The sequence below is a fragment of the Salmo trutta genome, chromosome 16 (genome assembly GCF_901001165.1).
Source record: "Salmo trutta chromosome 16, fSalTru1.1, whole genome shotgun sequence".
Taxonomy (NCBI): Eukaryota; Metazoa; Chordata; class Actinopteri; order Salmoniformes; family Salmonidae; genus Salmo; species Salmo trutta.
This window is the reverse complement of record NC_042972.1, coordinates 1351294-1364109: the sequence shown is the minus strand read 5'-3', so window position 1 is coordinate 1364109 and position 12816 is coordinate 1351294. Positions and strand designations below refer to the sequence as shown.

The window sequence follows — 12816 nt, the reverse complement described above, 5'->3', positions numbered from 1 at the left end:
AGCAAGGGCGGTTCGTTGCTCCAGCCTTTCCGTTCACCTTCACACTCCTGGGCCAGACTATACTTAATCATAGGACCTACTGAAGAGATAAGTCTTCAGTAAAGACTTAAAGGTTGAGACTGAGTCTGCGTCTCTCACATGGGTAGGCAGACCATTCCATAAAAATGGAGCTCTATAGGAGAAAGCCCTACCTCCAGCCGTTTGCTTAGAAATTCTAGGGACAATTAGGAGGCCTGCGTCTTGTGACCGTAGCGTACGTGTAGGTATGTACGGCAGGACCAAATCGGAAAGATAGGTAGGAGCAAGCCCATGTAATGCTTTGTAGGTTAGCAGTAAAACCTTGAAATCAGCCCTTGCCTTAACAGGAAGCCAGTGTAGGGAAGCTAGCACTGGAGTAATATGATCAAATTTTTTGGTTCTAGTCAGGATTCTAGCAGCCGTATTTAGCACTAACTGAAGTTTGTTTAGTGCTTTATCCGGGTAGCCGGAAAGTAGAGCATTGCAGTAGTCGAGCCTAGAAGTAACAAAAGCATGGATTAATTTTTCTGCGTCATTTTTGGACAGAAAGTTTCTGATTTTTGCAATGTTACGTAGATGGAAAAAAGCTGTCCTTGAAGCAGTCTTGATATGTTCTTCAAAAGAGAGATCAGGGTCCAGAGTAACGCCGAGGTCCTTCACAGTTTTATTTGAGACGACTGTACAACCATCCAGATTAATTGTCAGATTCAACAGAAGATCTCTTTGTTTCTTGGGACCTAGGACAAGCATCTCTGTTTTGTCCGAGTTTAAAAGTAGAAAATTTGCAGCCATCCACTTCCTTATGTCTGAAACACAGGCTTCTAGCGAGAGCAATTTTGGGGCTTCACCATGTTTCATTGAAATGTACAGCTGTGTGTCGTCCGCATAGCAGTGAAATTTAACATTATGTTTTCGAATGACATCCCCAAGAGGTAAAATATATAGTGAAAACAATAGTGGTCCTAGAACGGAACCTTGAGGAACACCGAAATTTACAATTGATTTGTCAGAGGACGAACCATTCACAGAGACAAACTGATATCTTTCCGACAGATAAGATCTAAACCAGGCCAGAACTTGTCCATGTAGACCAATTTGGGTTTCCAATCTCTCCAAAAGAATGTGGTGATCGATGGTATCAAAAGCGGCACTAAGATCTAGGAGCATGAGGACAGATGCAGAGCCTCGGTCTGACGTCATTAAAAGGTCATTTACCACCTTCACAAGTGCAGTCTCAGTGCTATGATGGGGTCTAAAACCAGACTGAAGCGTTTCGTATACATTGTTTGTCTTCAGGAAGGCAGTGAGTTGCTGCGCAACAACTTTTTCTAAAATTTTTGAGAGGAATGGAAGATTCGATATAGGCCGATAGTTTTTTATAATTTCTGGGTCAAGATTCGGCTTTTTCAAGAGAGGCTTTATTACTGCCACTTTTAGTGAGCTTGGTACACATCCGGTGGATAGAGAGCCGTTTATTATGTTCAACATAGGAGGGCCAAGCACAGGAAGCAGCTCTTTCAGTAGTTTAGTTGGAATAGGGTCCAGTATGCAGCTTGAGGGTTTGGAGGCCATGATTATTTTCATCATTGTGTCAAGAGATATAGTACTAAAACACTTTAGTATCTCCCTTGAGCCAAGGTCCTGGCAGAGTTGTGCAGACTCTGGACAATGAAGCCCTGGAGGAATACCCAGATTTAAAGAGGAGTCCGTAATTTGCTTTCTAATGATCATGATCTTTTCCTCAAAAAAGTTCATAAATTTATTACTGCTGAAGTGAAAGCCATCCTCCATTTGCGAATGCTGCTTTTTAGTTAGCTTTGCGACAGTGTCAAAAAGAAATTTCGGATTGTTCTTATTTTCCTCAATTAAGTTGGAAAAATAGGATGATCGTGCAGCAGTGAGGGCTCTTCGATACTGCACGGTACTGTCTTTCCAAGCTAGTCGGAAGACTTCCAGTTTAGTGTGGCGCCATTTCCGTTCCAATTTTCTGGAAGCTTGCTTCAGAGCTCGTGTATTTTCTGTATACCAGGGAGCTAGTTTCTTATGACAGATGTTTTTAATTTTTAGGGGTGCAACTGCATCTAGGGTATTGCGCAAGGTTGAATTGAGTTCCTCGGTTAGGTGGTTAACTGATTCTTGTCCTCTGACGTCCTTGGGTAGGCAGAGGGAGTCTGGAAGGGCATCAAGGAATCTTTGGGTTGTCTGAGAATTTATAGCACGACTTTTAATCTTCCTTGGTTGGGGTCTGAGCAGATTATTTGTTGCAATTGTAAACGCAATAAAATGGTGGTCCGATAATCCAGGATTATGAGGAAAAACATTAAGATCCACAACATTTATTCCATGGGACAAAACTAGGTCCAGAGTATGACTGTGGCAGTGAGTAGGTCCAGAGACATGTTGGACAAAACCCACTGAGTCGATGATGGCTCCGAAAGCCTTTTGGAGTGGGTCTGTGGACTTTTCCATGTGAATGTTAAAGTCACCAAAAATTAGAATATTATCTGCTATGACTACAAGATCCGATAGGAATTCAGGGAACTCAGTAAGGAACACTGCATATGGCCCAGGAGGCCTGTAAACAGTAGCTATAAAAAGTGATTGAGTAGGCTGCATAGATTTCATGACTAGAAGCTCAAAAGACGAAAACGTCATTGTTTTTTTTTTGTAAATTGAAATTTGCTATCGTAAATGTTAGCAACACCTCCGCCTTTGCCGGATGCACGGGGGGTTTGGTCACTAGTGTAACCAGGGGGTGAGGCCTCATTTAACACAGTAAATTCATCAGGCTTAAGCCATGTTTCAGTCAGGCCAATCACATCAAGATTATGATCAGTGATTAGTTCATTGACTATAACTGCCTTGGAAGTGAGGGATCTAACATTAAGTAACCCAATTTTGAGATGTGAAGTATCACAATCTCTTTCAATAATGGCAGGAATGGAGGAGGTCTTTATACTAGTAAGATTACTGAAGCGAACACCGCCATTTTTAATTTTGCCCAACCAAGATCGAGGCACAGACACGGTCTCAATGGGGAAAGCTGAGCTGACTACGCTAACTGTGCTCGTGGCAGACTCCACTAAGCTGGCAGGCTGGCTAACAGCCTGTTGCCTGGCCTGCACCCTATTTCATTGTGGAGCTAGAGGAGTTAGAGCCCTGTCTATGTTCGAAGATAAGATGAGAGCACCCCTCCAGCTAGGATGGAGTCCGTCACTCCTCAGCAGGCCAGGCTTGGTCCTGTTTGTGGGTGAATCCCAGAAAGAGGGCCAGTTATCTACAAATTCTATCTTTTGGGAGGGGCAGAAAACAGTTTTCATCCAGCGATTGAGTTGTGAGACTCTGCTGTAGAGCTCATCACTCCCCCTAACTGGGAGGGGGCCAGAGACAATTACTCGATGCCGACACATCTTTCTAGCTGATTTACACGCTGAAGCTATATTGCGCTTGGTGACCTCTGACTGTTTCATCCTAACATCGTTGGTGCCGACGTGGATAACAATATCTCTATACTCTCTACACTCGCCAGTTTTAGCTTTAGCCAGCACCGTCTTTAGATTAGCCTTAACGTCGGTAGCCCTGCCCCCTGGTAAACAGTGTATGATCGCTGGATGATTAGTTTTAAGTCTAATACTGCGGGTAATGGAGTCGCCAATGACTAGGGTTTTCAATTTGTCAGAGCTAATGGTGGGAGCCGTCGGCGTCTCAGACCCCACAACGGGAGGAGCAGAGACCAGAGAAGTCTCGGCCTCCGACTCCGACTCGCTTAATGGGGAGAACCGGTTGAAAGTTTCTGTCGGCTGAATAAGCGACACCGGTTGAGCATTCCTACAGCGTTTCCCTCCAGAAACCAAGAGAAAGATGTCCGGCTGCGGGGACCGTGCGAGGGGGTTTATACTAACGTTACTATCTGTACTTGCTGGTGGCACAGACGCTGTTTCATCCTTTCCTACACTGAAATGACCCTTGCCTAACGATTGCGTCTGAAGCTGGGCTTGCAGCACAGCTATCCTTGCCGTAAGGCGATCGTTCTCCTGTATATTATGAGTACAACGACTGCAATTAGAAGGCATCATGTTAATGTTACTTAGCTTCGGCTGTTTGAAGTCCTGACGAACCATGTCCAGATAAAACCTCCGGGGTAGGAAAGTTGAATGAGAAAAAAAAAAGTTGAGTGAGGGAAAAAGTAAAAATATACGGTAATGAAAAAGTAAAAACCGTCAGGTAGCAAAGTAAAAACGGTAACAAAAACGCACAACAGCGTAAACAAGTCTGCAAGTTGTGACCGGAAACAGGAAACTGCATACACAGGAAAAAAATGTTTTCCAGGAAAAAAATGTACCCAGAGGATGACGGAAGTTAGCTGTCGTCCGGCTACACAATGGTTAATGTGCGGTACAGCGTGGTGAATGTGGGGTACAGCGTGGTTAATATGGGGTACAGCGTGGTGAATGTGGGGTACAGCGTGGTGAATGTGGGGTACAGCGTGGTGAATGTGGGGTACAGCGTGGTGAATGTGGGGTACAGCGTGGTGAATATGGGGTACAGCGTGGTTAATGTGGGGTACAGCGTGGTTAATGTGGGGTACAGCGTGGTGGGGTACAGCGTGGTGAATGTGGGGTACAGTGTGGTTAATGTCGGGTACAGCGTGGTGAATGTGTTAATATGGGGTACAGCGTGGTTAATGTGGGGTACAGCGTGGTGAATGTGGGGTACAGCGTGGTGAATGTGGGGTACAGCGTGGTGAATGTGGGGTAAAGCATGGTTAATGTCGGGTACAGCGTGGTGAATGTGTTAATATGGGGTACAGCGTGGTTAATGTGGGGTACAGCGTGGTGAATGTGGGGTACAGCGTGGTGAATGTGGGGTACAGCGTGGTGAATGTGGGGTACAGCGTGGTGAATGTGGGGTACAGCGTGGTTAATATGGGGTACAGCGTGGTTAAAATGGGGTACAGCGTGGTTAATGTGGGGTACAGCGTGGTGAATGTGTTAATATGGGGTACAGCGTGGTTAATGTGGGGTACAGCGTGGTTAATATGGGGTACAGCGTGGTTAATATGGGGTACAGCGTGGTGAATGTGGGGTACAGCGTGGTTAATGTGGGGTACAGCGTGGTTAATGTGTTAATGTGGGGTACAGCGTGGTTAATGTGGGGTACAGCGTGGTTAATGTGGGGTACAGCGTGGTGGGGTACAGCGTGGTGAATGTGGGGTACAGCGTGGTTAATGTGGGGTACAGCGTGGTTAATGTGGAGTACAGCGTGGTTAATGTGGGGTACAGCGTGGTTAATGTGTGGTACAGCGTGGTTAATGTGGAGTACAGCGTGGTTAATGTGGGGTACAGCGTGTTGAATGTGTTAATATGGGGTACAGCGTGGTTAATTTGGGGTACAGCGTTGTTAATGTGGGGTACAGCGTGGTTAATATGGGGTACAGCGTGGTTAATATGGGGTACAGCGTGGTTAATATGGGGTACAGCGTGGTGAATGTGGGGTACAGCGTGGTTAATGTGGGGTACAGCGTGGTTAATATGGGGTACAGCGTGGTTAATGTGTTAATGTGGGGTACAGCGTGGTTAATGTGGGGTACAGCGTGGTTAATGTGGGGTACAGCGTGGTGAATGTGGGGTACAGCGTGGTGAATGTGGGGTACAGCGTGGTGAATGTGGGGTACAGCGTGGTTAATGTGGGGTACAGCGTGGTTAATGTGGGGTACAGTGTGGTTAATGTGGGGTACAGCGTGGTTAATGTTGGGTACAGCGTGGTTAATTTGGGGTACAGCGTGGTGAATGTGGGGTAAAGCATGGTTAATGTGGGGTACAGCGTGGTGAATGTGTTAATATGGGGTACAGCGTGGTTAATGTGGGGTACAGCGTGGTTAATGTGGGGTACAGCGTGGTTAATGTGCGGTACAGCGTGGTGAATGTGGGGTACAGCGTGGTTAATATGGAGTACAGCGTGGTTAATATGGGGTACAGCGTGGTTAATTTGGGGTACAGCGTGGTTAATGTGGGGTACAGCGTGGTTAATATGGGGTACAGCGTGGTTAATATGGGGTACAGCGTGGTGAATGTGGGGTGCAGCGTGGTTAATGTGGGGTGCAGCGTGGTTAATGTGGGGTACAGCGTGGTTAATGTGGGGTACAGCGTGGTTAATGTGGGGTACAGCGTGGTTAATATGGGGTACAGCGTGGTGGGGTACAGCGTGGTGAATGTGGGGTACAGCGTGGTTAATGTGGGTACAGCGTGGTTAATGTGGGGTACAGCGTGGTTAATGTGGGGTACAGCGTGGTTAATGTGTCGTACAGCGTGGTTAATGTGGGGTACAGCGTGGTTAATGTGGGGTACAGCGTGGTTAATGTGTCGTACAGCGTGGTTAATGTGGGGTACAGCGTGGTTAATGTGTCGTACAGCGTGGTTAATGTGGGGTACAGCGTGGTTAAGGTTCCTCTGTCCCTTCCTCTTCGGGTCAGGTGATATATAATAGAATTTTAAATATTCCAGTAATTTTCCACAAATTCTTAGATTTTTCAGAAATCCCAAGAGGGAAATAAACAGGAAATCCAGGATTTCTGGGAAACCTGTAAATTTTGGTGTCCCTAATTCTGTGTCTGTCTGTTCATTGTCGTCCTCGCCTCCAGGGCCACAGACTGACCCTGCTCTGCATCCTGGACTGTGCTGCTCATCTGCTGGCCTTACCTGACAAGGAGGAAGCTGACTTCCTCAATCACACCATCAAGGTCTTCACTAAGGTAAGTACTGGACCGAAGGACATCCTTGTTATTCAGAATAAGAAAAACCATGTAATGTGTTCTAAATGCCACCCTGTTCCCTATATAGTGCACTACTTTAAACCAGAGCCCTGTGGGTCCTGAGCTGAATACCCATGCTGACATACTGACACCCAGAGCCCTGAGCTGAATACCCATACTGACACCCAGAGCCCTGTGGGTCCTGAGCTGAATACCCATACTGACACCCAGAGCCCTGTGGGTCCTGGTCAAAGGTGCGCTAAATAGGGAATAGGGTGCTGTTTGGAACAAGCCCATTACTAGCATTGGTGTGATGTAGTGTGTTTCCTCCCCAGATCTCCTCAGAGAGTGACCATGTTCTATGTCTTATCCAGCAGATCTCCTCAGAGAGTGACCATGTTCTATATGCCTTATCCACCAGATCTCCTCAGAGAGTGACCATGTTCTATATGCCTTATCCACCAGATCCCCTCAGTGACCATGTTCTATGTCTTATCCACCAGATCTCCTCAGAGAGTGACCATGTTCTATATGTCTTATCCACCAGATCTCCTCAGAGAGTGACCATGTTCTATATGCCTTATCCACCAGATCTCCTCAGAGAGTGACCATGTTCTATATGCCTTATCCACCAGATCCCCTCAGTGACCATGTTCTATGTCTTATCCACCAGATCTCCTCAGAGAGTGACCATGTTCTATATGCCTTATCCACCAGATCCCCTCAGTGACCATGTTCTATGTCTTATCCACCAGATCTCCTCAGAGAGTGACCATGTTCTACACCAGACACTGATAGCTACCCTGACTCCCGTCCTGCATCAGCTGAGAGAAAGAGCAGAGGGGGAGATGGAGTCTACCAACCACTCCTCCTGATATTTCCCTCGGACCTCCTCGCTCCTCTCCTTTCCTCTCCCCCCCTGTTCTTTGCTTCTAGTTTAACCCAGCTCTGTTCTGACTAGCTAACCTCTTTCCTGCCTCTCCTCCCCCTCTTTCTCTCTCCTGGCCCCATGTTAAAGGAAAACTCCACCCAAAACTATATTTTTGGTATTTGTTTCATTAGTCCATTGTTGACATAAGCAAAACAGTTTGGGACTGTCAGCAATCAAGTTTTTAAGATATGTAACTTTCAAAATGCATCATATGGGGATGATTTCTGTATTTGAAAGTTACATATCTTAGCAAAATAGTTTGGGACTATGTCAACAATGGACTAATGAAACAAATCCCAGAAGATCGTTTTCCATTAAGGTCTGTCCTGACGAGCTAACGGACGATACTTCTGCGCTGCGTTCTCTACTGTTACCAAGCTTTAGATGTCATACAACATCATCATTATTTCAACGTGATGTGATTTCAGCATCAAGCTTGGTTTTTGTTTGTTTTTTAGCTATTTCTTACTGTTTTTGTTTTTTTAATGTAAAACTGCCATTCTGTGTTAATGTGCCAGGTGATGTTTCAGCTACATGTCTTAGTGTTTCTGACCTACTACTGTAGGTGATGCTGTGGAAACGGATGTTAGACCTCTGTTTTTAGTGTGACTCCCCAATAGCACCCTATTCCCTATATAGTGCACTACTTTAGACCAGGGCCCTATTCCCTATATAGTGCACTACTATAGACCAGAGCCCTATTCCCTATATAGTGCACTACTTTAGACCAGGGCCCTATTCCTTATATAGTGCACTACTTTAGACCAGAGCCCTATTCCTTATATAGTGCACTACTATAGACCAGAGCCCTATTCCTTATATAGTGCACTACTTTAGACCAGGGCCCTATTCCCTATATAGTGCACTACTTTAGACCAGAGCCCTATTCCCTATATAGTGCACTACTTTAGACCAGGGCCCTATTCCTTATATAGTGCACTACTATAGACCAGAGCCCTATTCCCTATATAGTGCACTACTTTAGACCAGGGCCCTATTCCCTATATAGTGCACTACTTTAGACCAGAACCCTATTCCCTATATAGTGCACTACTTTAGACCAGTGTCCAATGGGTCATTGTCAAAAGTATGTAGTGCACTATATAGGGAATAGGGTGTTGGTTGGTACGTTGGTTTTTGTCAGCATTGACTGGAAAGGGAATCCTGATGAAATGAATGTAAATGTTATTTTATTTCAGTGAAGAATTAAACTGCTGCTTTGCTCAGCTCTCAGAGCTGAAGAAGAGAAAATAAAACACTTTATTTAATTTGAACTAAAATACATTTTCACTGTCTAAAACTGACCAATGCCTTATTTATTGAACTTCTCACTTGAATAGAAAAACATGATGAAACACAGGATGTCCCAAATATCACCCTATTCCCTATATAGTGCACTACTTTATACCAGAGCCCTATTCCCTATATAGTGCACTACTTTAGACCAGAGCCCTATTCCCTATATAGTGCACTACTATAGACCAGAGCCCTATTCCCTATATAGTTCACTACTTTAGACCAGGGCCCTATTCCCTATATAGTGCACTACTATAGACCAGAGCCCTATTCCCTATATAGTGCACTACTTTAGACCAGAGCCCTATTCCCTATATAGTGCACTACTTTAGACCAGAGCCCTATTCCCTATATAGTGCTGTGGGCTCTAGTCAGAAGTAGTGCACTAATATAGGGAATAGGGTGCCATTTGGGATGCATAGGACAAAATGCAGAACTTGATATGTTAATTAGTAAATTGCTTAGCTAGATTAAAATGCAACTCAAAATGCTCTTTCTATCGTGAGTAATGCAAACTAGCTGGTCACAGTGATTGTGCTTCTAAAGCGATACTGTAATTTACGTCCTCATCTGAAATATTACACCAAAAACACCTGACTGAGACATGAGTGAACATTGTACTGTATAAAATGTCATTCCCACTGGGTACAGACGTAAACGACGTTGATTCAACCAGTGGGTTAGGACGACTTAATCAAAACCTCCTGCCTACAACCACCTCTGCATTTAAACGCTCTCTGCCTCAACTAATCAAATAACATTTGATTTGACTACTATAATGGCCTGATATGGGGATCTGTAATGTTACTGTGTTTATAGTCTACTATAATGGCCTGATATGGGGATCTGTAATGTTACTGTGTTTATAGTCTACTATAATGGCCTGATATGGGGATCTGTAATGTTACTGTGTTTATAGTCTACTATAATGGCCTGATATGGGGATCTGTAATGTTACTGTGTTTATAGTCTACTATAATGGCCTGATATGGGGATCTGTAATGTTACTGTGTTTATAGTCTACTATAATGGCCTGATATGGGGATCTGTAATGTTACTGTGTTTATAGTCTACTATAATGGCCTGATATGGGGATCTGTAATGTTACTGTGTTTATAGTCTACTATAATGGCCTGATATGGGGATCTGTAATGTTACTGTGTTTATAGTCTACTATAATGGCCTGATATGGGGATCTGTAATGTTACTGTGTTTATAGTCTACTATAATGGCCTGATATGGGATCTGTAATGTTACTGTGTTTATAGTCTACTATAATGGCCTGATATGGGGATCTGTAATGTTACTGTGTTTATAGTCTACTATAATGGCCTGATATGGGGATCTGTAATGTTACTGTGTTTATAGTCTACTATAATGGCCTGATATGGGGATCTGTAATGTTACTGTGTTATAGTCTACTATAATGGCCTGATATGGGGATCTGTAATGTTACTGTGTTTATAGTCTACTATAATGGCCTGATATGGGGATCTGTAATGTTACTGTGCTTATAGTCTACTATAATGGCCTGATATGGGGATCTGTAATGTTACTGTGCTTATAGTCTACTATAATGGCCTGATATGGGGATCTGTAATGTTACTGTGCTTATAGTCTACTATAATGGCCTGATATGGGGATCTGTAATGTTACTGTGTTTATAGTCTACTATAATGGCCTGATATGGGGATCTGTAATGTTACTGTGTTTATAGTCTACTATAATGGCCTGATATGGGGATCTGTAATGTTACTGTGTTTATAGTCTACTATAATGGCCTGATATGGGGATCTGTAATGTTACTGTGTTTATAGTCTACTATAATGGCCTGATATGGGGATCTGTAATGTTACTGTGTTTATAGTCTACTATAATGGCCTGATATGGGGATCTGTAATGTTACTGTGTTTATAGTCTACTATAATGGCCTGATATGGGGATCTGTAATGTTACTGTGTTTATAGTCTACTATAATGGCCTGATATGGGGATCTGTAATGTTACTGTGTTTATAGTCTACTATAATGGCCTGATATGGGGATCTGTAATGTTACTGTGTTTATAGTCTACTATAATGGCCTGATATGGGGATCTGTAATGTTACTGTGTTTATAGTCTACTATAATGGCCTGATATGGGGATCTGTAATGTTACTGTGTTTATAGTCTACTATAATGGCCTGATATGGGGATCTGTAATGTTACTGTGTTTATAGTCTACTATAATGGCCTGATATGGGGATCTGTAATGTTACTGTGTTTATAGTCTACTATAATGGCCTGATATGGGGATCTGTAATGTTACTGTGTTTATAGTCTACTATAATGGCCTGATATGGGGATCTGTAATGTTACTGTGTTTATAGTCTACTATAATGGCCTGATATGGGGATCTGTAATGTTACTGTGTTTATAGTCTACTATAATGGCCTGATATGGGGATCTGTAATGTTACTGTGTTTATAGTCTACTATAATGGCCTGATATGGGGATCTGTAATGTTACTGTGTTTATAGTCTACTATAATGGCCTGATATGGGGATCTGTAATGTTACTGTGTTATAGTCTACTATAATGGCCTGATATGGGGATCTGTAATGTTACTGTGTTATAGTTTCCTATAATGGCCTGATATGGGATCTGTAATGTTACTGTGCTTATAGTCTACTATAATGGCCTGATATGGGGATCTGTAATGTTACTGTGCTTATAGTCTACTATAATGGCCTGATATGGGGATCTGTAATGTTACTGTGTTTATAGTCTACTATAATGGCCTGATATGGGGATCTGTAATGTTACTGTGTTTATAGTCTACTATAATGGCCTGATATGGGGATCTGTAATGTTACTGTGCTTATAGTCTACTATAATGGCCTGATATGGGGATCTGTAATGTTACTGTGCTTATAGTCTACTATAATGGCCTGATATGGGGATCTGTAATGTTACTGTGTTTATAGTCTGTAATGTTACTGTGTTTATAGTCTACTATAATGGCCTGATATGGGGATCTGTAATGTTACTGTGTTTATAGTCTACTATAATGGCCTGATATGGGGATCTGTAATGTTACTGTGTTTATAGTCTACTATAATGGCCTGATATGGGGATCTGTAATGTTACTGTGTTTATAGTCTACTATAATGGCCTGATATGGGGATCTGTAATGTTACTGTGTTTATAGTCTACTATAATGGCCTGATATGGGGATCTGTAATGTTTTCTCTAAAGGAAACACTGTAGATTGTTGAACACCGTAGCCACTTAGACTACTCTGACCTCACTTACTGGAATGACATCCCAAATGGCACCCTATTCCCTTTTTAGTGCACTACTATTCCTTTTTTCTGTCTAAAGTAGTGTACTATATATGGAATAGGGTGCCATTTGGGATGCAACCCAGGAGACAATGTAAAGACAACACATTGTCAATGTAAAGACAACACATTGTCAATGTAAAGACAACATTTTGTCAATGTAAAGACAACATATTTACAATGTAATGTAGCTCTGTTTTGATGGTCCGGTGGCCCACTGCAGACGTGTAACACTGACAGAAGTGCTCCAGTTTAACCAAGGGATGTAAAACTCCAGTTTAACCAAGGGATGTATACTCCAGTTTAACCAAGGGATGTAAAACTCCAGTTTAACCAAGGGATGTATACTCCAGTTTAACCAAGGGATGTATACTCCAGTTTAACCAAGGGATGTAAAACTCCAGTTTAACCAAGGGATGTATACTCCAGTTTAACCAAGGGATGTAAACTCCAGTTTAACCAAGGGATGTATACTCCAGTTTCGTTAAAGGGACGGGAG

General features: G+C 43.1%; 1 protein-coding gene across 2 annotated transcripts in view; it reads left to right on the top strand.

Moving 5' to 3' along the window:
• The window catches only part of ptpdc1a (protein tyrosine phosphatase domain containing 1a), a 62356-nt gene extending 54552 nt beyond the window's left edge, over nucleotides 1–7804 (top strand). For both annotated transcript variants that reach the window (XM_029692722.1, XM_029692721.1), the window contains 2 exons: nucleotides 6659–6769; nucleotides 7525–7804. In XM_029692722.1, coding sequence (XP_029548582.1) covers nucleotides 6659–6769; nucleotides 7525–7644 — 231 coding nt within the window. In that variant the 3' untranslated portion in view covers nucleotides 7645–7804. The remainder of the gene's footprint in view (nucleotides 1–6658; nucleotides 6770–7524) is intronic.
• Nucleotides 7805–12816: the final 5012 nt, after the last annotated feature.